This window comes from Poeciliopsis prolifica, unplaced genomic scaffold (assembly GCF_027474105.1).
Source record: "Poeciliopsis prolifica strain line A6 unplaced genomic scaffold, Auburn_PproV2 SCAFFOLD079, whole genome shotgun sequence".
NCBI lineage: Eukaryota > Metazoa > Chordata > Actinopteri > Cyprinodontiformes > Poeciliidae > Poeciliopsis > Poeciliopsis prolifica.
The window spans coordinates 50,807-74,560 of record NW_026562454.1 but is presented as its reverse complement, the minus strand read 5'-3'; the positions used below and the strand labels follow the sequence as shown (position 1 = coordinate 74,560).

General features: G+C 45.9%; 1 protein-coding gene across 1 annotated transcript in view; it reads left to right on the top strand.

Moving 5' to 3' along the window:
- The window catches only part of myo10 (myosin X), a 90,849-nt gene that overhangs the window by 66,183 nt on the left and 912 nt on the right, over nucleotides 1-23,754 (top strand). The window contains 23 exon segments of the mRNA XM_055021838.1: nucleotides 8,033-8,157; nucleotides 8,539-8,653; nucleotides 12,202-12,308; nucleotides 12,389-12,613; nucleotides 12,689-12,728; nucleotides 13,281-14,228; nucleotides 14,522-14,642; nucleotides 14,728-14,971; nucleotides 15,049-15,144; nucleotides 15,379-15,472; nucleotides 15,546-15,601; nucleotides 15,677-15,819; nucleotides 16,329-16,520; nucleotides 16,607-16,764; nucleotides 17,569-17,651; nucleotides 17,653-17,690; nucleotides 17,809-18,106; nucleotides 18,795-19,002; nucleotides 19,493-19,629; nucleotides 19,717-19,837; nucleotides 19,980-20,453; nucleotides 22,303-22,494; nucleotides 22,573-23,685. Coding sequence (XP_054877813.1) covers nucleotides 8,033-8,157; nucleotides 8,539-8,653; nucleotides 12,202-12,308; nucleotides 12,389-12,613; nucleotides 12,689-12,728; nucleotides 13,281-14,228; nucleotides 14,522-14,642; nucleotides 14,728-14,971; nucleotides 15,049-15,144; nucleotides 15,379-15,472; nucleotides 15,546-15,601; nucleotides 15,677-15,819; nucleotides 16,329-16,520; nucleotides 16,607-16,764; nucleotides 17,569-17,651; nucleotides 17,653-17,690; nucleotides 17,809-18,106; nucleotides 18,795-19,002; nucleotides 19,493-19,629; nucleotides 19,717-19,837; nucleotides 19,980-20,453; nucleotides 22,303-22,494; nucleotides 22,573-22,683 — 4,326 coding nt within the window. The 3' untranslated portion in view covers nucleotides 22,684-23,685.

The following is a 23,754-nucleotide window of genomic DNA, read 5'->3' as shown; positions in this document are numbered from 1 at the left end:
CACTCAGACTTTGGGCTCCATGCGAGATCTCACCTGGTGGAGTATTGAAGAGAAGGAGGCTGTTCCCCCAAATCTGGCAACATGACCCCAATCAGGTCATGTTGCCAGAGGAAACACATGACCTCTAAACACAGGAAGTGGAATTAAGACCAGAAAGTCATGTTTTGGTTTCCTCTGACCACATCACTTTCTCCCATGACTCCTCTGGGTCATCCAAATGGTCATGGAGATGAAGACGGGCCTGGCCGTGTGCTGATTTAAGAACGGGAACCTTCTGTGCCATGCATGATTTCACACCGTTTGTGTTCACACTGCAGCCTGAAGTCACACAGTTACTTCAGGCTGATGTCAGGCTTTACTTCTGCTACTTTGTTTGCGGAAGTAAACATGGATGCTAACAGTGGAGTGCTAACGTATATCTGATACGTATCGGATATGCAGGTGTCCTGGGTCCAACCTGTGTTGTTCAGACTGTCATGAAAAGATCGGATACAGGTCAAAAAATTGTATTTGGGTCTCTTCAGGCTGCAGTATGAACTGCAGCCTGAAGTTCACACTTCAGCCGGCAGTGGTGCCGACTCTCTTCGGGTCATCGACCAGCTCCTCCTGTGTGGTTCTGGGTTGATTTCTCACCTCATGATGCGTCGTGAGGTGAGAGTCTTCCAACATGACAATGACCCAAAGCACACAGCCTGCGTAAGGTGAGGTGCCGACCAGTCTCCAGACCTAAACCCAATAGAGGGACTCAGACTCCATGTTTCTCAGCGGCAGCCCAGAAACCTGGCTGATCTGGAGAACATCTGGCCAGAATCCCTGCTGCAGTGCAAACATGGTGAAAAACTACAGGAAACGATCGACTGATCGCTGACAGCAGTAACACACAATTATTTAAAAATCAGACATTGTGATTTCCGGATTGTTTTTCTTGGATCAGGTCTCGCAGTGGACAGCCTGGTGATCTGCTCCACTGAAACCTTTCCTCTGCTCGACATGATGATGCAGCTGTTGCCAATCAAAATGGGCTTTGCTGGAGAATATTTTTCATCTAGTTTATTATTATACTTTAAGTCATCCAAATATTTGTCCAGCCATATTCCCTGTTATTGGATCTTATGAATGCACTTGACCGCAGCGCATTTATAATGATAAATTATAATAATCCCAACTAATCTGTCTGATTAGTTGGGATTTTCACATGTATGATGTTCATCACATGTTAAATGTGTGATGACATCACACCTTGGATGTGATGTCATCAATGGCATAAAAGGCTGACCTTGATGTCACTGATGATGTCACAAACCCATACTTCAGAACTCCTTGAATAAAAGAGCAGTGCTTAGCGCAGCGTTGCTACCATGGCACGTAAAGCACGACGCAGAAAGCGCTCTTCCTCTGAAGCCCCCAGGCGTAAGAGGAATCGCAAGAATCCCAAAGCCCGCGGCCAGAAGAAGCGTAAAAACGCCTCCGCTGGCCGCGGGCGAGCGAAGTGTAGCTGTGGTAAGTAATTACTCGGGTGTTTAAAAACACGGCAAGATGATCAAAAGACAAATCAGAAAAACAAATGAGGATGGAAAGATGGAAACACGTGCTACGCACGCTTTTTTTTTACAACAACAAAGTATTGAAATACTGTGGTTATTGCCATTTAAGTCAGGGGTGTCGAACTCCAGTCCTCGAGGGCCGCTATCCTGCAGTTTTTCGATGTGCCACAGGTACAAAACGCAGGAATGAAATGGCTTAATTACCTCCTCCTTGTGTAGATCAGTTGTCCAGAGCCTTGCTAATCACCTAATTATTGTATTCAGGTGGTGCAGCAGAGGCACAGGACACCGGCCCTGGAGGACTGGATGTTGACACCACTTAAATGTTTTCCCTTTCAAGTTCTTTATTTTTCAGCGGTTTTTACAGTGCTTGCTAAGTGACAACAGACAAATTTCGTGAAAGAGGTGTACGGAGCCTCGTGCCGGTAGAAAGTTCATGCTGCAGTTCGGGCACTGCAGCCTGAACTACCATGATTTAGTTCAATTGGAAAAGCACTAAAAACAATAGACTCATCCTGCAGTTCATGACTTTGTGCCACTCATGACATCACTTAAGAATGGCTGTGATGTCACAGCCATGTCATGAGTGGCTCAAAGTCATGAAAATGTTTGTTTTAGAGCACTTAAAAAATATACTAAAAAAATAATTTAGATATAAAAAATATTTTTTATACCTTAATTATTTTTATACATATTATTTTTTGATAAATAATTAAGAAATAAAAAATGTTTTTTTATTTCTTAATTATTTTTTATATTTTTTTGTGGTTTTTAAACTGCTTGCTACATGGTCAACGTGAGCGACTAGTAATAACGACGACGTCGGCGATACCTCCTACGTCTACGGCGATAGCTGCTTCTGCGCCGCCTACGCCTGTAGTATCGCCTCCTCCTACGTCGGTAGGAGCGTCGTCTACGTCGTCGCCTACGTGCCATGGTAGCAATGATGCTGAGCTAACAGCTCTTTTATTCAAAGGATTCTGAAGTAACAGTCTGTGATGTCATCGATGACATCACGTCTATTCCTGACGTGATGTCATCAGGTCTGATATTATCTTTGCCTCTTCCTTTTTCATAAAAGAATATCAGCTCTGATGTCATCAGGGATAGTCAGGAATGGACGTGATGTCATCGATGACATCACAGGCCGTTACTTCGAAAGCCCTTGAATGAAAGAGGACCAGTAGCATATCCTCGATGACGTTACGTCCACGTGGTACTGTGATGACTGCCACGTCACCATGTGATAGTCACGTAGCACGTCACCACGTGTCAGCCATCATGCTACTACGTGGATGTGATATCATCCATGACGTGCTACGTGCGATGTTTTTTCTACACGCTTCTGAAAGCAAAGAACGACTAGTTCTACAACTTTGCTTGACGTGGCGTCATCATTTATTTCCTTTTCTTATTTCCCATGAAATAAGAAAAGGCACAGATAATATCAGGTCTGATGTCATCAGTGATGGTCAGGAATAGACTGATGACATCAGATCTGATATTATCTGTGCCTTTTCTTTTTTATGGGAAATAAGAAAAGGAAAGCTCCATCTGGACCTTTCCTCTGGTCGAATGTTAAACAGGCCTGGATGAGGACCTCTGAGTGGAGCTTAATGTAGTGCGGTTCAGAGGTGGAGAGCATGTTGGCGTCTCCCCAGGGGGGAAACCGGGGTCAAAGGAACACGGCCCCCAAACCCCTGAGAGGGACCCCGGTCATCTTTCTGCCTGTTTGATTCAGAGCAGGTGTCACAGGGGGGTTCAAGAGAAAGCAGTTTCAAAAGAAGTTAAACCTCCATTAAACCTCCAATTCAGCAATTGGAGGTTTATTCATCTCTGTTTATTAAAATCAGATTAAAGGTCAGGCTTAAAAGAAGGGCAAAGAAGGGCTCCACTCCCCGCGTTAAAAGTGGAGTGGCTGGGTCTTCCAACCCAGCCACTCTCCCTTTTTTTTTCTAGCAAAAAAAAAAAAAAGTAAATCCCAGCAAAGTTTGTTTCCTCTGGACCGTCAGGCAGAAATGATTTCAGGGGAAACAAAAGAACTCCACCTCAGCCTTTGTGTCTTATTTTGTCTCTGATCGCTGACATCCAGCTTGTGTAGATGACAGCATTTCTGCACAAAGACACGATGAAAACAGAACAACTGAAAAGCCTCTCTGTCAGAACAACAGCTGCTCACCATGGCAGCTCTTTGGGCTGCTGGCAGCGCGTCAGTCTTTGTGTTTATATGTGAAGTGACAGTAATAATGCTGGAGCAGCAGCAGGTCTGGGCCTTTTTCACAGCACACAGGAAAAATGTGAGGCAAATGGAAATGATGGAAAAAAGTAGATAAACTGATATAGATATAAATGAAGGCAGTTTGATTATTGTGGTAATAATCAGTAGATCATGCTACTTTAGCAGCAATAAGAAACTTTAAATACAGTTAAATGATATTCAGATAATGTTCTCCTACTTTTACTCTGAAACATTTTTAGATTCACACAAACTTGTCCACTCAACACTAGATCAGAGTGTTTCTGCTGGGGTCCGGTCCCGACTCGGTCCAGTTTGACCACTTCATCAGAGCAGTCAGCTGCTCTGGCTGCACACGTTTGAATGTAAACAGCCGGCCCTTTTCCTCCCTCACACAGTCGGACCTACAAGTGGCCGCCACAAATTAGCCTCAGCAGGAGATGCGTCCCCATGACAACGCGGCCGTCCATCCCTCCCTCCCTCCCTCGCCGCGTTAAAAGGGGGAGTGGAGCCGAGGGTTTGAAAGCCTTTGTCTGGCTCCACTCCCCCTCCGTGGCGGATGAATGTGCATGAAGCAGTCAGTGTGTCGGAGGAGCAAACGCGCGGATGAGCCGCAGCGTTGGGAAGTTTCTGTCGGATCTGGAAAGAAAGAAATCCTGCAGGGAAAGGAGAGGCTAAGATGCAAGGTGAGACCTAGATCAGATCTGAAGTGTTTGTGAGTGAACGGGCTTTAAATCTGCAGCTGTGATATTAAAATAGGATGAGTCTGTGTTTATGACACAAAGCAAGCTTCTTACGTTGTCTGAAAGTTGTAATTTGTAGTTTTATCTGGATTATAAAATGTGACCTTCACATGTCTGAAGAGCTCTACAACTTTCAGAATCACCTGTCAGGTGTCACCAAGCTGCAGGAGATTGTCCGAAACTCTAAAAACATCCTGAAGTTTGTGTTTGGAGCTAAAACTGGAATCAAAGCTGTAAAACTGAAAGTGTTTGCATTTTTCTGCACTCTGATGTTCCCCGTTTCCTATCTAGGATAATTGAACTTGAAAGCTTTTAGCTCTGTAGAGATGCATGGTCATTTATAACAGCTGAGATGAAGCCAGTGAGTTTGTCTTTGTGATTATTATCTGGCCTGCAGGGCATGAAATTAATGAGATTGGATGTGGGATGAGCCGGCAGTTCGGTAAATGACAGGTTAATGAAGAGGAAGTGGCGTTCTCTTCTCTTTCTAATGAGATTACACATCTACTTAAAGCAGATTATTTTCCCTACACTATCAATCTGTGATGCTATATTGGGATATAATTACCTAATCGAAGTGTTTCATCTTTCTAAAGTATCGCTTTATACAGTTTTGGATCATTTGTAAAAAAAAATAAAAGACATGTTTTTAATTCAGTCCAATATTAGTGAAAGAAAAATCAAATTCTTTGAATTCTGTCATCATCACATTTGAGTTCAGCCTTCAGGCAAAATTCTGGTTTCACCTGCAGCTGCAGGATCTGGATCTGTTTCATTTCTGGACAACAGAAATGAAACAGAAATGGTTTAGTGATGATTTTCTCTGGCAGGTTAGATGAGATCAAACATCAGATCCTCTGAGGCTCCAACTGGAAAATAGGAAAAATGATCAAATGCAAAAACAAGAACAGAAAAATGATTCAGTGTTTTAGACTGGAAAGAAATAGTCTCCATATATCCTTCCTTCCACTTTTCCATCCATCCATGTTTAACCATCAGCATCCATCCTCATATTCCTATCCGTTGTGTCCATCAGGTTGACATCCAGGTGTTATTGTTAATGATCAATCCCATGTATTGATCATAATATCACCATCTAGTGTTTCTGTCAAACTGAGCTGCTGTGCTGCAGTAAATGCTGCTTCTCTGGTTTTAATCTGCACAGTGCGCCCCCTGCAGGTTTGAGTGTCGCTGCGTTAAGCAGTCCAATCCTTCTTCAAACAGACCCGTCTTTAAGTCCAACAGAGGCGGTTTGGTTTGAGTTTATCTGCACTTAAAGCCCAGCGCCTTTGTTCCTCGTGCTGAGCTGGACTGATAATCCTCTGCGAATCCCTCCATCAGACCTCAGTGTCTCACAATCTGCAGCTTCTGGAATTTCATCGCTCAGTTTGTGGTCAAAGCAGGAATGTAGAAACTTCCCTCATAATTTAAACCTTAACATGGGTAATAAAGTAACTTTTAACATTACTTTGTGATGTGCATCTAGTCTCATTAGAAACTTGAGGGTTACAATAACGTCAAAGCAGACTCTTCTGTTGGTAAACCTTGTTGCTTTATTCACAGCGTATTGAAGACGTTATTAGATTGAACCTGCATTAATTAACCTTTAATTGAACCAGATGGATTTTCAGTTTGGTGATAACTTATTTAAATCTAGTCCCATGAGACAGCGTGAACTTTGTAAGTCTCAGACGGGGATGGAAAATGGCATTTTTTGAAATGTCATGAGATAATTAGATTTTTTTACATGCCAACACTTCAGAGTGAATCCCGTTATCTGATCAGTGGATTATTGGGAGGCTTTGAATCGCTGCTGACCATCAGATACAGGAAACAGCTCTGCAGCTCTCCATGCCGTCCTTTTGGGCTGAGTGATGGACAGCTAACCCTGAGTTCAGCTGCCCCCCCATGTTTGGCATTTCTTGCCCCAGCCCCCCAGGAGCAGACGGCCACGCCCCCGTTTGTTCCTGTGAATGCACCGATCTCTGGAGGAGTCAGGCTGGAGCAGCAGCTATTGTTGGCATCCGTCAGTCAGCAGAGGACCAGAGGCTTCTCTCTGCTGGAGGCGCCTGATCGTTCTGTCGTTACTTATTACTACTTCCTGTTACTTCCTGTTAGTGCAAACTAACTAAATACCCACAAGGGAAGAACTGGTTAACGCCAGATTTTTATTGGAAGGATAGAAAACGAGTTTTAATTTAATCTGAAAAAGGTTCAAGACTGGAAGCATCCATCCATCCATCCATCCATCCATCTCTCAGTCCGCCCGCACATCAACATCCCAGAATATTACTTTTAATGGTCCAGCTGATATTGAGCTATGGTTAGCATAGAAATATCTGCCACAGATTATTATTTTAGAGCAAAAAGAGGTTTTTGGACCTGGATGTGGGACATGGAGTCTTGTTATGACCAGAGAAAGGATCTCTGAACTCCCTGAAGGAGAAGCAGAAACAGGAAACGGCGATGAATGAAAACAGATCCGGGAGTCAGAGGACGTCGTCCTGACCGCCCGCCTTTGTACGGCTGCATCGCTGTCCGTATGCTAATTATGCTAACGAAGCGCTCCCTGCGGCCAGTGGCATTAATGCCTCCATTCAATCAGACAGGGAGGATCTGCTGGTGAGTTGGCCTCCCTTGGAGACGACCCAAATGGGCCATCAGCGGCAATCAGGGGAGACCTGCTGAATAAAGGGGGCATTACCAGTGGGAATGAAAGCTCCCACTTATGTGGAGCTGACCCCACCCACCCCGCTTACGCCCACCGAGGTTACTGGGTGACGAGCGTCTCTTCAGAGAAAGGCTTCCTCTGAATGATGCTCTGTCACTGGTAATGCTATGTGCTGGGGCCGCTGGCTGCTGATTGGTCTGAATGTTCATAAACTTGTTAAAGCTGCAGTTTGTAACTTTTATAAAAATTTTTTTTTTTTACATACTTGTTGAAACTGTCACAGTCATTGCGACAGTTTAGTATGAAACAGATAATCTGTGGAAACATCAAGCTCTTCTGTGTAACTAGAAACAACCAATCAGGGCCAGGAGGCGGGGCTTAGCACTGTCAATCAATGTCACATATTCGCTGCTAAATGTGGTAATGGCAGAGAAACAACTTGCCATTACCCTTATAGCCTGAGCATTCACAATGACTCTGACTGACAATGCCAAGACCAAAGACCATCCCGCAGATTTAATGTTTGTTGTTTTCGTCTCTTTGTTTCCATTCATCACCTCCAGACGTGTTATTATCAGCCTCATAAAACCCCAGGATGCCCAGTGTTTGTGGCTGTGATACTGAATCACAGCAGACCTCCAAAATCAATCCTCACAGCCATGAAAACGACGTCTGACGCTGTGCTGGAAAGGTCAACCAGCAGCAATCATGGATCAGCCTCTGTGGTGCAGAGGAGCGTCTGCATTCACATCCTGTTGGATAAAAACAGACAGATCATAGGTTCCTGTTAACCTCTGGCGGTGGGGCGGGTTAATAATCTGATGCTTCCTCTGTTCAGATGCCTGACCAGTTTGACCAGACGGTGGTTCTGAACCAGCTCAGGTACTCCGGCATGCTGGAAACGGTGAAGATCCGGCGCAGCGGCTTCCCGGTCCGCAGATCCTTCCAGGACTTCTGCTCCAGGTGTGAACCAGGTTTACACAAGTCCAAACACTCAGACACGCAGCGGAAACACTTAAACACACAATCAGTTTCTACTTTTCTCTAATTCAAAACGTGGTGCGGGGGCTCATTTATGGCCCCGTTGATGATTTTGTGCGGCCCCTGAAGTTCTAGTCAGGCAAATGTAACCTGTAAGCTAACGATTGATGCAAATAGACTTAGTTTTTTTTATTATTGTTTTTTTTACATTGACACATTTTACAGACATAAAATCTTCTTAAAAATACAACAAAAGTTTGATTCAACTCAAGTTTCTTATTGAAACTTGAGTTTCAATAAGAAACTCAACTGCTTTTGCATTTGTTGTAATTTTGTAATGTTATGAACTTCGCTTTTCTTCAGGTACAAAGTCCTGATGAGGGGCGTCCTGACTCCAGACGACCACCGGGGGCGCTGCAAGCAGCTGCTGCACCTCTATGACAGCAGCAGTGCAGATTGGCAGCTCGGCAAAACCAAAGTAAGGCCCAAACCTTTTGCTGTTGTCAGTTTCCTTCTCTCTTTGTTCCAAGGAAATGAGCTGAAACTGAAGTCAATCTGAGGGTTTTATTGTAATTTAGAAAAAAAGAATAAAACAGTTGAGTGGATTCAAACAGAGGAATATTTTTACCTGGTTGATTTTTCTTGGGCTTATTAAACACCAACTGAAGCCAGAAAATGTATTTTCTCAAAAAAAAATCTGTGGATTTGCATTTCCTGCCTGTCAGTGGTGAGCTCCATCCCTTCTGCTCAGTCTGCAGAATAATCGACTCTCTGCTGTCAAGCGCTGAGTTCCTGAATGCTCCACTCTTTTTGCCTCCAGCTAATACCGGTAGAAAGGTCTTCCGTCGCCAACACGGCGCCTGATTGGACAGAGACTCAGGCCGCCTCCGGAGAGATGCCAATCCAGTCTGGCTTTTCTCCCTCCAGGCTCAATTTGGCTTCATGTGTCCTACAAATTCAGCTCCATGGAGCCATTCAGAGCCGCTGCCTCTATGGGCGTGTGTGTGTGTGTGTGTGTGTGTGTGTGTGTGTGTGTGTGTGTGTGTGTGTGTGTGTGTGTGTGTGTGTGTGTGTGTGTGTGTGTGTGTGGGTGTGTGAGTAACCGAGGTCAGCATCACCTGAAGCGTGGGACGCCACAGTTATTGGATCCACTCTTCAGTCACTCTACTTCCACCACACCGGATCAGGAAGGATGGCGACTGCCAGAGTGTGTGTGTGTGTGTGTGTGTGTGTGTGTGTGTGTGTGTGTGTGTGTGTGATTGCGGTGGGAAAGTGACAGATGGGGACACAGACCACTGACCACAGCAGGACCGTGTGACGCTGCAGGAGGGAGAAACCTGTGTGTGTCGATGTTGGCTTGGAACGCAAGGAAGAGATAAAACATGAAAAAATACGGAATTTGATTTAGATATTATAAAAGTCTGAAAAGCTTTTCTTCCTTCCATGCATCAGAATTTTCATCCACATTTCCTTCCTAACATCCTTCCACTTTTCCTTCTGCTCTTCCTTCCAGACTTACTCTCACACCTACAACATATTCTCCAAATTTTAAGTTTGGAGAAATCTGGAACAGAAAAGCCCTGTAAGAATCTGCATGACTAATATTCCAGTGTAATATTAACTTCAACAGTCACTGATAAAAGCTAAGTAGAGGTTTTACTCTTTTTCTGTTCAGCGTTCCTGCAGTAGAAACTCTGAGTTTCCAGCAGTTTGGTGGAACCGGTTTAGGACCAGAAACATTCATCAGTCTGTCCACTGGGGGCGCTGTGCTGTTCACTAGATACTTAACAAAGCTGTGGCGATCTGAGCCATCATGGTGCCAAACGTACAAACATATTCAACTTCTCTCTTTTTGCAGTTTGAATGTTTCCAGTGTGAAACCTGATCACCAGATCTTATCTGTGACGTCGCCTGACTGTTTCCTGCCTGCGCCGCCGTTAAATCCTGCTGCGTCCCTCTGAGGGATTCGTCCACTTTGTCCCTCAGACAGATTTACAGCCTGCAGCTCCTTTCAGTCGGCGCTGTTGCCTCTGAGCTCTGCTTTGTGCTTTTAGAGCCTGAAACTTAATTTTGTGGACAGGAAGCGGCGCCGCGTGGCTCCGTTCCCTCTGAGGACCCGACCCGACCCGGAGCAGCAAGAATTAAATGCAGCGAGGCTTAGTCGAGCCTTTTGTTGTGCTAATTAACAGTGTAACGATTAAAGAGGATTTGTTGTGCGACTCATCAGGATGCAAATGTGTGCACTTGTTCAGGGAGGCTGTGTGTTTTCATGCTGACCCGTGTTGTGTCAGGTCGGGTCTGATGCTTCCTGCTGGATTCTTTTGTTCTGCCTGACGTCCCTCCTGACATTCAGCTCCACAGACAAAAGCTGCTGCTGTCTCTGTTGTCCTGTGATTGGCTGAGGTTCAGTTCAAAAAGCAGGTTTTCACTCTGCTCTGACATTAACCGTGTTTCCATCAACGTTTTTTATTCATGAGCATTTTAAAGTAGAAACAGTTGTGGAAACAGAAAATTTACTGGAATAACAAAAATAAACCTGCTTAATGGAAATGCATCAATTTTGAATAAACTCACAATTTCTGATAAAAATAAAACTTTCCTCTAGGAGGAAGTGGTTGAAATGGTTGTATTTTGCAAAAAACAGTGATGGAAATACATGTTTTGCATAACAAGTAGTTTTTTCAACTTTTGCAGAATATCAACAAAGTTTTAATGGAAAAGCATCTAAAAATGTCCTCTTTTTAACAAAAAAGGTCTGTTTTGACTTGTCCAAAAGAAACTTAATGCACTAAAAAGGGAGATGGAAACACAATTATTGAATAAGTTTTGATGACTTTCTCTCCATCTAGGAGGGTAAATCTGTTTTCCTGAGATGATTTGCTCCTTCACACTCGTTTCCAACCTCTACTTCCTGTTTATGACAGCCAAACGCAGCATCAATATGAAATCATGCCCCCCGTGTCCCAGTTGATTGACTTCTATCTTGTGTTTTTATTGCATTTTAAAAGTTTGCTCAAAATTTGCATCAGTTGGATCACGTCTCCTCTGGTTTCCTCGTGTTCATGCAGCTAATGCAGGAGTTAATTAACCTGCATGCAAAGCGAGGTTACGTCTCCTCATAAAATCTCTTTAGTGCCTCAGTGCTCAGGATTCAGCAATGTCTCACACACACGCACACACCCACACACACGCATACACACACACACGCACACACACACTCACACACACACACACACACACACACACACACACACACACACACACACTGAGCTCCTCATTCAACAGGAGAAATCTGTTCCTGAACCTCCCAGTCCTGTGATATTTCCCTGCCGTATCGGCCGCCAGAGCTCATGTCCCGTATCTCATTTTCCTCCTCCCTAATCGGATTAACCCGGCCGGCCCAGTGGGCCCGGTTCCTCTATCGGCGGGCGACGGCTTGGCTTATAAAACGGCCAGCTGCTCGATAGATTCAGCCTTTTCACACGGAGCCGAGGCAGGAACGCCTCGCCGCTGTAATCTTACGAGGTTTGATTAACGCCGAACGTTTGTTCAGATCTTGAGTTTCTTAATTCTGCTGGATTTTAAATCTTTTATTCAGGGTGAGTCGCAGCTAGTGGATGTCTGCACTGGGTTAAAACAGAAATAAAGAAATAAGACATAAAAAGCGAAACTGTAAATAAAATCAATCATGTCTCTGTAAAAAAAATTGCTTTTCTAAAATGATTAATCAGCAGAATGGAAATTATCAAGCAAATTTAAATTTATTATGTGATTGATCATTTTTTATTTTGACAGTCTTTGGTATATGTATGAATAATTATTAACCTGCCTGGATTTCAGGTCAAATGGACATAAACATATAATCCCAACTGAATGTTTGTGTTTATTGAGATGTTTGTATAAATGAGGCTGTTTTTCCTTCATAGTTTTTAAGAAGTTCTTGGATCATTTGGATAATTATTGTACATTTTTTGCCATTAAATGTGAAGATGAAGAGAGTAAAACTGTGTCTTTCTGTCTTCTCAGGTTTTCCTTCGAGAGTCTCTGGAGCAGCGGCTGGAGAAGCAGAGGGAGGTGGAGGTTCTGAAAGCAGCCATGATCATCCAGGCCCACATCCTGGGCTACATGGCCCGGTACGCTCGCTGCACGTTTACTCATAAACTCGAGGTTTCTATCCACATTAAATGATCGTTTTATGCGGCTTCGCCTCCAGGAAGCAGTACAGGAGGCTGCTGCAGTGCATTGTGGTCATTCAGAAGAACTACCGGGCTTTCTACTGGAGGAGGAAGTTCCTGCTGCTCCGCTGGGCCGCGCTCACCTTCCAGAAGCGCCTGCGGGGCCAGCTGGCCCGCCGGGCCGTCGGCCGCCTGCTGGACGAGAGGAGGAAGAGGGAGGAGGAGGAGGAGCGCCGCAGAAAGATGGAGGAAGAGATGGAGAGGTGACATTCGTCCTCGTTGGTCCTCCAACCCGCCTGCTGATAGCCGCTGACGTTTGGCTGTTTCTGTTTGTGCAGAGAGAGACTGAGACTGGAGGCGGAGCGACGCGCCAAAGAGGTGCCAGAAATATCATCATACTTTGATTTCAAAGAATAAATATGGGAGCAGCAAAGACACTGGTGGTGTTTAGTCAAGTTAAATGCAGTCTATTTAATTATTGACAATTATAATCATCAACATATCCACAAAATGAGCTTCGTGCGTCAGATGTATCGGCGTACGAGAAACACATGAATACAAAGGTTCCGGTTATGAAAAAAATACTAATAATTTACTAAAACATTCACCCCATTAAAATCTATGTAGTTATTTAATGAAAAAGAAATGTGTAAAAGTCCCAGACCTAAAAGATGCAAAAGCAAAAACATTTCTTAGAGGAGTTGAAATATTTTTAGTATTTCAACTCCTTTTAGTATTTCAGGGGTGTTTTGAATAATTATTTTAAAATCTTTTATAGGAAACTTTTAAAATCATCACTTCTACTGTTTCCAAATTGTCCTCAGAGAGTTTAAGAAGCTGTCAAAGATGAAATGTTACAGAAACCATCTCAGTTCCATGGTGCAGAATGTGTTTCCATCTGAGAGTTTCATGGTTTTCCTCTGTTTCTAGGCTGAGGAGGCTCTGCGGCTGGCGGAACTGCAGCGCGCCGAGGAGCTGGCCTCTCTGGTTTTTACTCAGTCTCAGCTGGAGGAAGCAGCTGCAGCTCTACCTGAAACTCCAGAGGAGCTGCAGTCGGTCTTGCAGGAGGCCGCCGAGGAGGAGGAGGCCATCCGCCCCCAGGAGGCGTCCCAGGTGGAGGAGATCCTCCGGCTGGAGCGAGAGATCCAGGCGCTGCAGAGGCAGAAGGAGCAGCAGGAGCTGTCCCTGACGGAGGCGTCGCTCCACCGCCTGCAGCGCCTCCGGGATCAGGAGCTGCAGCGGCTGGAGGACGAGGCCTGCAAGGCGGCGCAGCAGTTCCTGGACTCGCTCAACTTCGACGAGATCGATGAGTGTGTGAGGAACATTGAGAGCTCGCTGGGCGTCGGGGAGGAAGAGGAGAAAGAGAATGGAGGGAGCAGAGGCGCCGACGAAGAGGAGGTCGATGAAGGGTTCGGAGCCGACGACGAGGCTTTCAAAGACTCTCCCAACCCAAGCGAGCACGGCCACTCCGACGGCCAGCGGACCAGTGGGATCCGGACGAGCGACGATTCCTCTGAAGAAGACCCGTACGCCAACGATGTTCCGATCCCCGCGATGCCCCTCACCACCCTGCTCCACCAGCCGCTGCCTCCGTTACCGCCGGCCGCCCACAGCGTCTCGTCCAGCGGCGACTCCGCTTTCTGCCACCCGCAGGCGTCGTCAGAGGCGCCGTCCGACGACCTGGTGGAGCTGATTCCTCCAGACGAGGACTCGGACTACGACCAGGACGACTATGACGAGGGCGCCATCGTGTCCAGTGGCAGCGTGGCGTTCTCCAACCCGCGCAGCGGGCAGTGGTCTCCGGATTACCGGGGCTCCGTGGGAACGTACAACAGCTCAGGGGCTTACCGCTTCAGCTCCGAAGGCGCTCAGTCATCGGTGAGTCTCCTGAATGGTCAGACTGACAGACGTTTGTCAAAACCCCACATCATCAGCCCTCCACCACCATGCATAGCAGCTGGTCACAGTTGTGAAACGTACAATGATTAAACATCTTTCCAAATCAGACCACATTGTTCTGGATGTCTTGTGCTTCATTCAAGTGCAGCTTTATGAACCTAACGTTTGCCCCTGAGCAAGGCACTTAACTTCAACCGGGTTAAAACTCTCATTCAAATTCCATGGAGCTTCAGTAGAAACTGCTGAATCATTTGCTTTGACTTTCATTGCAGTTTGAGGACAGTGAAGACGACTTTGACCGGTTTGACACAGACGATGAGTTGTCGTATCGCCGGGACTCGGTCTACAGCTGCGTCACTCTGCCGTACTTCCACAGCTTCCTCTTCATCAAAGGTAGCTCCTTCAATTCACTCTGAACCCTTTGGGAGCCGTTCTCCTCGCTGTAGCAGGAACTGCAGTGCTGCCGTCTCGTCTTCAGGAGGCCTGATGAACACGTGGAAGCGGCGCTGGTGCGTTCTGAAGGACGAGACCTTCCTGTGGTTCCGGGCCAAGCAGGAAGCTCTGAAGCAGGGCTGGCTGCACAAGAAGGGAGGCGGCTCCTCCACGCTGTCCCGCCGCAACTGGAAGCGTCGCTGGTTCGTGCTGCGCCAGAGCCGGCTCATGTACTTTGAGAACGACAGCGAGGAGAAGATGAAGGGAGTGCTAGACATGCACAATGCCAAGTAAGGTCAAAGGGCAATTTCAGTAAACATGATCAAATCCTGGTTATGCTTCTAAAAATTGTTTTTAATTTCTGCAGAGAAATCGTTGATAACACGGGGAAGGAGAACGGCATCGACATCGTGATGCCAGAGAGGACATACCACCTGATCGCAGAGTCTGCTGAGGACGCCAGGTGTGTCTTCACACACTGAATCAGTCCACTGTGGAAAAATCCATCCACTCAGTTTTTCAGGCATATCATTTGAATGACTCAGTTAAAACAAGTGTCCCACATCTCCACCCCTCCACTGCCGTGCTCTGCAGTTGGAATCAGGTGTTTTTGCTAATATGCTGCAAACATGGCCTCTGTAGCTGGAAGAGTTGTTGGTGCTGTGACCTATTGATGATTGTGTTTCCATGCTTACAGTCAGTGGTTCAGCGTGCTGAGTCAGGTCCACGGCTCCACAGAACAGGAGATCAGCGAGATGCACGACGAGCAGGCCAATCCGCAGAACGCTGTGGTGAGTCGGGCAGAATATCTGCCTCCTCCGGGAGGAAAAACAAATAATCAACGCCTCACCTGTCTTTCTTCAGGGAACGCTGGATGTGGGCATGATCGACTCGGTTTGTGCTTCAGATAATCCAGAAAGGTGTGGCATCGACTTGTTTGTATTATTCCCAGATCTGGCTGTTGTCTGACTCTAAGCTTCTGCTGTTAAAATTAGACCAAACTCCTTTGTCATCATCACTGCGGAGCGAGTTCTGCACTGCAACGCCGACACGCCCGAGGAGATGCACCACTGGATCACTCTGCTGCAGCGCTCCAAGGGAGACGCGCGCGTCGACGGGCAGGAGTTCATCATCAGAGGTACGGGACGGAGATGAGCAGCACAGTCTGCTACTGGAGCAGAACCTGTTCATTAAGGTCTGGAGATTCTAAGTGGATTTATACGGTTAATATTTTAAGACTTTATTCTCTAACCTTTAGCCTGATGCTGGTTTTTAAAGTTTACTGTTGTTATATCCCCAAAGTAACACAAGCAGAAAGTTCACATAACACATGAAAATAAGCAGAAATCAATCAAACCGAATTTAGTCAGTAAAATGATATTTGAGCTCAATGTCTGTGAGCAAAACTAACTGAAGGGTTAAAAAGCTGCTGCAGTACGGAGCTAAATCCAGACCAAAGTTTGTTCAAAAAAATCATTTAAACTGAAAAGAAATATTTCAAACTGAAGACAATTTTAACAGAAAATAAAGATTTGAAACTGATAGAAAAATATCTAAAACTGAAAAAATGTTTTGCAAGAGAAAATAAAGGTGTGAAAAGTGAAGCAGGTAAACAGTGAAGGAGATGAAATGCTGTTTTTCCTCCAGGCTGGTTGCACAAAGAGATGAAGAACAGCACCAAGGCCTCGCTGAAGCTGAAGAAGCGCTGGTTCCTGCTCACCCACAATTCCCTGGACTACTATAAGAGCTCTGAGCGGAACGCCTTGAAACTGGGAACGCTGGTTCTGAACAGCCTCTGCTCCGTGGTGCAGCCCGATGAGAAGCTCTACAAGGAGACCGGTGGGTTAAAGCGTCTCACTGACGGGTTTATGTCCCGGTTCCCGTTGTTTTAACACGACTCTCATGAACCGGCTGCTGCGCGGCAGGATACTGGAACGTGATCGTCTACGGGCGGAAACACTCGTACCGGCTCTACTGTAAGCTGCTGAACGAAGCCACGCGTTGGGCCAGCTCCATCCAGAACGTCATCGACACCAAAGCTCCCATCGACACGCCGACCCAGCAGCTCATCCAGGACATCAGGGTAGGAGAAAAACCCCTCCATGTCTGGGGTTAACAAGGTTTAACAGCCTCACCGTCACGTCAGGGAACATCGACTGTCAGGATGTTTCCCTGCTCTCACTTTTATTCACTATTCAGTAATTATTACATTCATCTGTCATAAATGCTGCCTCATACCTTCTGTTTTAATCGCCATCAGCTCTTAGGTTTTTCCTTCTGTCTGTTTCATGACAGAAACTTTTGCATTTTACACTTTGCTTTTGTTTTTTTTGTTTTTTCTTCCCTGTAGATTTGCACTTTGCTCTGTGTGACTGAAGCTGGGTTTAATGAATGAATGAATATTCTTTATTAATCCCAGAGACAAATTCATGTGTGGTTAAAGAAACATTTTAAAACAGCTGGCAGCATTCAGCTTCCCTTAAATGTACTTTCCTAAAGCGATAATTTGCTTGGCTCTTAGTAAATTTTCCGCTTTTTGTAAAAGTTTGACATTTGAGTCGAAGTTTTGTTAAAAGTACTTTCAAGTCGTGAGCCGTTTACATTAACGCTCTTATTTTGACTGTTACAGCAGCATTTCCGTTTCCTTTGAAACATTCAGAAACAAAACAAAGTAGAGACCAAATAAACATAAATAAAATATTTTGAAGCAATACGCAGTTGTAGCACCTGATGGATAGCCACATGTTTTAAGTTAGCGCTTTAGCATTAGCTGAACTAATTATGATTTGTGCTTTGGGGTTAGCGTAGCTAACGTTTCAGTTAGCGAGGCAGAGTAAAGGTTCTGACCAGAGCTGCAGGTAAAGTCCAGCTGTGGTTCTGTCTGCAGGAGAACTGTCTGAACTCAGAGGTGGTGGAGCAGATCTACAAGAGGAACCCCATCCTGCGCTACAGCCACCACCCGCTGCATTCCGCTGCTGCCGCTGCCGTACGGAGACATCCAGCTGAGCGGTGAGACACAACCCGGCCGTCAGAGCGGCAACGGTTTTAGATCCGATAAGAAAAAACAACTTGATCTACCTGCTTCACTGGAGAGTGAATTTCATCTTCCTGTTCCTCCGTCACCCAGCGTCACAGAGTCGGAGCTACACCACCCTGCAGGCCGAAGCCCTCCGGGTGTTCGGCTCCCTGCAGCACCTGGACGGCGTGGCCGACCCGGTCGCCATCATCCAGGGCATCCTGCAGACGGGCCAGGAGCTCAAGCCGCTGCGCGACGAGCTCTACTGCCAGCTGATCAAGCAGACGGCCCGGCCGCCGCAGCCCGGCGGCACGGCCAACCTCTGCAGCTGGAAGATCCTGGCCTGCATGTGCTGCACCTTCATCCCCTCACGGAGCATCCTCAGATACCTGAAGTTCCACCTGAAGAGGTGAGCACAGCAACGCCTTATGATTTCACAAATTCCACTTTTTCAATTTTAACATATTTATTAACATTTATGGTGGAAATCAGAAAACTTTAAGAAATCTATGACTAGCGGCTGATACTATCACTATTAAACAGACTGCTGTGTTTTAACAGACTTTTGGTTTTACCAGGTGTTAATGTCTTTCCCTTCATTTGGAAAATTAAATATCTCATTTTTAAGATGTAAGAAAATTATTTTTTAAATAAAAGCTCAACACCAAAGTATTGATCCTACAGAAAAGAGACGGTGAGCTGTGATGTCATAATTCCACACCTCGTCATCTGAGGCCCCGCCCCCACAAAAAACCTTTGATATGAAAATTTGTTTTAACAATTTTTCAGTTTCAATTTTTCTTTTCTTTTGAACAAACCTTATGGTCCTGATTTTACAATTTAGGAGACAGGCTGAGCCTACTGATTTGTGACGATGCAGTTCAGCCAGAAATGTCTCATTTTCAGACACCAAAACGAAAAAAGCCGGATGGAAACATCCAGTTTATCTCGGGCTGTTTATGGAAGCCTTATTTGAGTTTTTCTACTCAAGTAGAAAAACATTCAAAATGTTTGACAAGTCTCTTAAATTCTGCATTGTCAGGGTTTGTTTTGTTAGTTTACATCTGACCTGTAACCTGGATGTGACCTCTCTGCAGGACCAGAGAGCTCTTCCCCGCCTCAGAGATGGACCGCTACGCCGCCTTCGCCTTCGACTCCCTGAAGAAGACTCGGGCCAGGGAGAACGTGCCGTCGCAGGAGGAAATCCGCTCCATCGTGGCCCGGCAGGAGATGAGCACCACAGTGCACTGCCATGGCGGAGGCTCCTGCAAGATCACCATCAACTCACACACCACTGCAGGGGAGGTGGGTTCCTCCCCGCACAGCAACATCCAAAACCCACTCACCATCACAAATCCACTGAGATCTCAGTTTGGTCATAGAGTTTTGTTCTGATTGGTTCAGTTTTCATTTGAAAAGAAGAAAGTTTTAGTTCCTAGTAATTGGTCAGGAAAGGCTGTCAGGATTCAACTTCGGATGTTTTTCCTCCTGATGGTCCAGGAAACTCGGATCAATTAGGGACCAGAATTGATACATTTGTTCCATCTGTGGTTCACTTTATCTGCTCTGAGTCAAACCAACCTGTTCCCCTCCTGGCCTGTGGGGCGCTGCACCAAGAACCACAGAAGGAAACGACACAAACCTCTGAAGAGCAACTTCCTTCTTCACCAAATGGAAACTAATTTGGAGGATTTCTCTTTTGTCTGTGGTTATAAACCATAAGTTCCAGAAGTTAATCAGAAAAGTGTTCTTATTTTGATGTTCATCCCATCCTGTCTGTCTGTCCGTCTGTCAGGTGGTGGAGAAGTTGATCCGCGGTCTGGCCATGGAGGACAGCAGGAACATGTTCGCTCTGTTCGAACACAACGACGCCTCAGAGAAAGCCATCGAGAGCCGGACCGTGGTGGCCGACGTTCTCGCCAAGTTTGAAAAGTAAGACCCTCTGTGTGAGTTTCAGTCTGACCCAAAAGTTTTCCACTTCTGTGGGTCCAGTTAATATTCTTAATCGTTGCTCCGCAGACTTTCAGCGAGCGCAGAAGAAAGCAACACGGGCTGGAAGCTGTACTTCAAACTGTACTGCTTCCTGGACACGGACGGCGTTCCCAAGGACAGCGTGGAGTTTGCCTTCATGTTCGAACAGGTGAAAACCTCCGACCCGGATCAGGAAGGTCCATTTGCTGTAACACATCTGCCATGTTTCACAAAAACTGCCAGTCAAACGAATCACCGGTTTTGATTCTGATTGGATGTAGCGATGATTGAAGTGAGTCATCTGGTTTCAGGCCCATGAGGCGGTCATCCAGGGCCACTATCCGGCCCCGGAGGAGACGCTCCAGTTCCTGGCCGCCCTCAGGCTCCAGTACCTGCTGGGCGACCAGAACCCCCAGACCACCGTGCCCGAGATGAGCCAGGTGTTCCCCATGGCCCGACTGCGGACCCGGGTCCAGAACTCGGCCAAGACGTTTTCCGGCTCCGGCTCTGTGGCGGAGCGCTCCGGGACGGCGGAGCGGAAACGCTCCAGCTTCCTGGAGGGAACGCTGCGGCGGAGCTTCAGGAGCGGCTCGCTGAGCCGGCAGAGGCTGGAGGAGGAGAACAGCCTGGAGGCCTGGCTGAGGGAGGAGGCGGCCGCCGTCCGGACCAGCGTCCTGGACAAGTGGAGGAAGCTGCAGGGCATGAGCCAGGAGCAGGCCATGGTCAAGTACATGGTGCTGGTGAAGGAGTGGCAGGGCTACGGATCCACGCTCTTCAACGTGGAGGTGAGTTAAAGCCGAGCTAAAGATGAGCTAACGCCGAGCTAAAGATGAGCTAAAGCCGAGCTAAAGATGAGCTAACGCCGAGCTAAAGATGAGCTAACGCCGAGCTAAAGATGAGCTAAAGATGAGCTAACGCCGAGCTAAAGATGAGCTAACGCCGAGCTAAAGATGAGCTAACGCCGAGCTAAAGATGAGCTAAAGCCGAGCTAAAGATGAGCTAAAGCCGAGCTAAAGATGAGCTAACGCCAAGCTAAAGATGACCTAAAGCCAAGCTAAAAATGAGCTAACGCCGAGCTAAAGATGAGCTAAAGCCGAGCTAACACAGAGCTAAAGATGAGCTAACGCCGAGCTAAAGATGAGCTAAAGCCGAGCTAAAGATGAGCTAAAGCCGAGCTAAAGATGACCTAAAGCCGAGCTAAAAATGAGCTAACGCCGAGCTAAAGATGAGCTAAAGCCGAGCTAACACAGAGCTAAAGATGAGCTAAAGCCGAGCTGAAGATGAGCGAAAGATGAGCTAAAGCCGAGCTGAAGATGAGCTAAAGCCGAGCTGAAGTTGCTGGTCCAAACGCTTCTCACACAAAATCAACACGTTGAAATTATCTTTTTCTCTCCATTAAAAATGCAAAAACAATATGACTGGAAATTTTTTCCTCAAACCAACATTAGTTTGAAATTTGCCTTAATGTTGACCTTTATTTCACTTCTCAGGCCAGTCGTCCTCGTCTTGTTGGTCTCTGAGCTGTTGTGGGTTTTCTTTTAAAAACTGTCATTGGATATTTTGACTTCATGCTCTGATCTTCTGAGGAAAGAAAAATTCTTTCTGTTGAACATTTCAGATTTAAACTGGCCTGGAAATCTCACATTAAAATAATTTTTAAAAGTGTCTCATCTGCAGCGCAGAGACAAATCACTCCAAGGGCCACAAATGGCCCCCGGGCCGCACTTTGGACACCACTGCTCTAGTCTGAGCTTTTTGTTGACACGGCAGAAACAATAGAATAGAAAAAACTTTATTGATCCCAGAGAGGAAAATTGCTGAGTTGTTGAACAGATAATCCATCCAAAGTGTTAAATACTGAAAATATAAACATAAGCAACTTATTATATAATTTTTATCTTAAGCAGTTTCTAGGTAATTTAAATATGATTTGCATCTTCAATGAATAAAACAATAAAAAGCATATAAAGCATAATCTGTAAATAAATCTATAAATAAGTCCAGAGTAAAATTAAACTTAAAAAAGCAGAAACGTTCTTTATTAATAATTTACCTTAACAAAGTAACTGTAACGGTCTCGCTATGGTGTCCTGAACCAAGCTCAGCCAAACTCCTTTCACACAAGTCAGGATTAAACGGCTCTTCCTTTATTAACGTAGAATGGAGTGAAACTGCCACAACAGGAACCACATAAATTCAATGAATACCTTGCTTTGTTACACACACATTAACATAAACGCTCATTTTTAAATATACATACAGGCATTGCGTCGAAGAACTCGATCTGAACACGACATTCACAATGTATCCATCCGCTCTGCCGTTAACAAACTGACTAAGTGACGTAAACGTAAAACATTTCCCTGGAAGTCCAGCAGGTGGCAGCAATGTGCCATGCAAAATTAACACTCACAGATTACATGACAGTAACAATACTACTGATAATGAAAAAAATATAATATTAGTAAAGATAAATTAACTCTGTCATCTTAGTTTTAGTTCATTTTTCTGTTAGTTTAACTCTGAGCTTCATTCATAAAGTGATTATTATAAAGATGAAATCATCAGTAGTGGAGATGGATCACACCGTCCTGCCAGAGCAGCTGTGACCCCGTGTGACCTCTGTGCTTCCAGAGCCGTGACGGAGCGTTCCCGGCGGAGCTGTGGCTCGGCGTGAGCCGGGAGTCCATCTCCGTGTACAAACGCGGCGAGCTGTGGCCCCTGGAGGTCTTCCCCTACGAACTCATCCTGTCCTTCGGCGCGCCGCTGCCCAACGCCTACAAGATCGCCGTGGAGGGCCGGGAGCTGCTGTTCGAGACCCAGATGGTCGGTGCCGATGAACTCCACCTGCCGCCTCCTGCCCAAAGCTTTCTGTGGCTCACGGCTCTCTGTCGCCCCCTGCAGGTCATGGACATCGCCAAGCTCATGAAGGCGTACATCAGCATGATCGTGAAGAAGCGCTACAGCAACAGTCAGTCAGTCGGCAGCCATGAGAGCAAATGCAGCGCCTGGTGAAGCCGGACGGAGCCTCAGGGGCCCACAGGGCCGGAACCGAACCCACAACAGAACCCGAGTCAAGACGGCCCTGCAGGCCAGAACCGAACCCACAACAGAACCCGAGTCAAGACGGCCCCGCTCCTTCCTCAGATTATATGAAATAGGTGTCAAATGTTTGTGCTGCAATTTTTTTTTGTGCCGTTATGATTTTTAAGAAAAAAATAGTTTCCAGAGATAAAGTTTCCGTCTTTATCCCAAAAACTAAACAAAATGGATGGAAGTTAATTGTGCTGCATTTGTGCAGGAATGTTTTTGTTTTTGCCATTTTAATTTGTAAGATTTAAAAAAAAAAAAGTTTCCAGATGTCAACAGAAATCAGCTTTCTGACCTCTGACCCCACGCATGAACAAAACGGATAGAAATTAATCGTGCAGAAAAAAATTTTGTTTCAACTTTTAAGATGATTTTTTTTAGGTTTTCAGAGGTCACCAGAGGTCAACCTGCCCTTTAACAAAATCAAACAAATTGCTATAAATTAATTGATGCTTCATTTGTGCTGAATTTTGCATCAAAATGTTTGTTTGCACTGTAATAGTTTTTCAGACTTTGAAGAGTTTCCAGAGGTCACCAGAGGTCACCAGACATCGTTTAATTATTGCTGCAGAAACGTTTGACACCAGTTTCATTTCATTCAGAGGAGGCGGGTCCTGGTCCGGTCCGGTCCGGGTCCACTCTGGTACCGACCGGCCTGCAGGGCTCTGAAAGTTTCTCCACTGGGTCCAAGTCGGGCTGCGAGTCTCCATGGAAACCTGAGCTCAGACCAAAGCATCACAAAAACAGAGTTTTTCTACCTGGAAGTGCTTTTATCAACAATCAGTCTGGAGTAAAATTCATCAGAAAAACTGAACGTTTTCCCTCCGGACCGCCTGAAATGATGCTTTTCTTGAAGCGGATCGTGGTTCGGTCCGATTCCAGCGACATTCCCACGCAGAGAAGGAGGAGGAGGAGGAGGAGGAGGAGGTAGAGGAGGAGGAGGAGGAAGAGGAGGGGGAGGAAGAGGAGGGGGAGGAAGAGGAGGAGGAGGAAGAG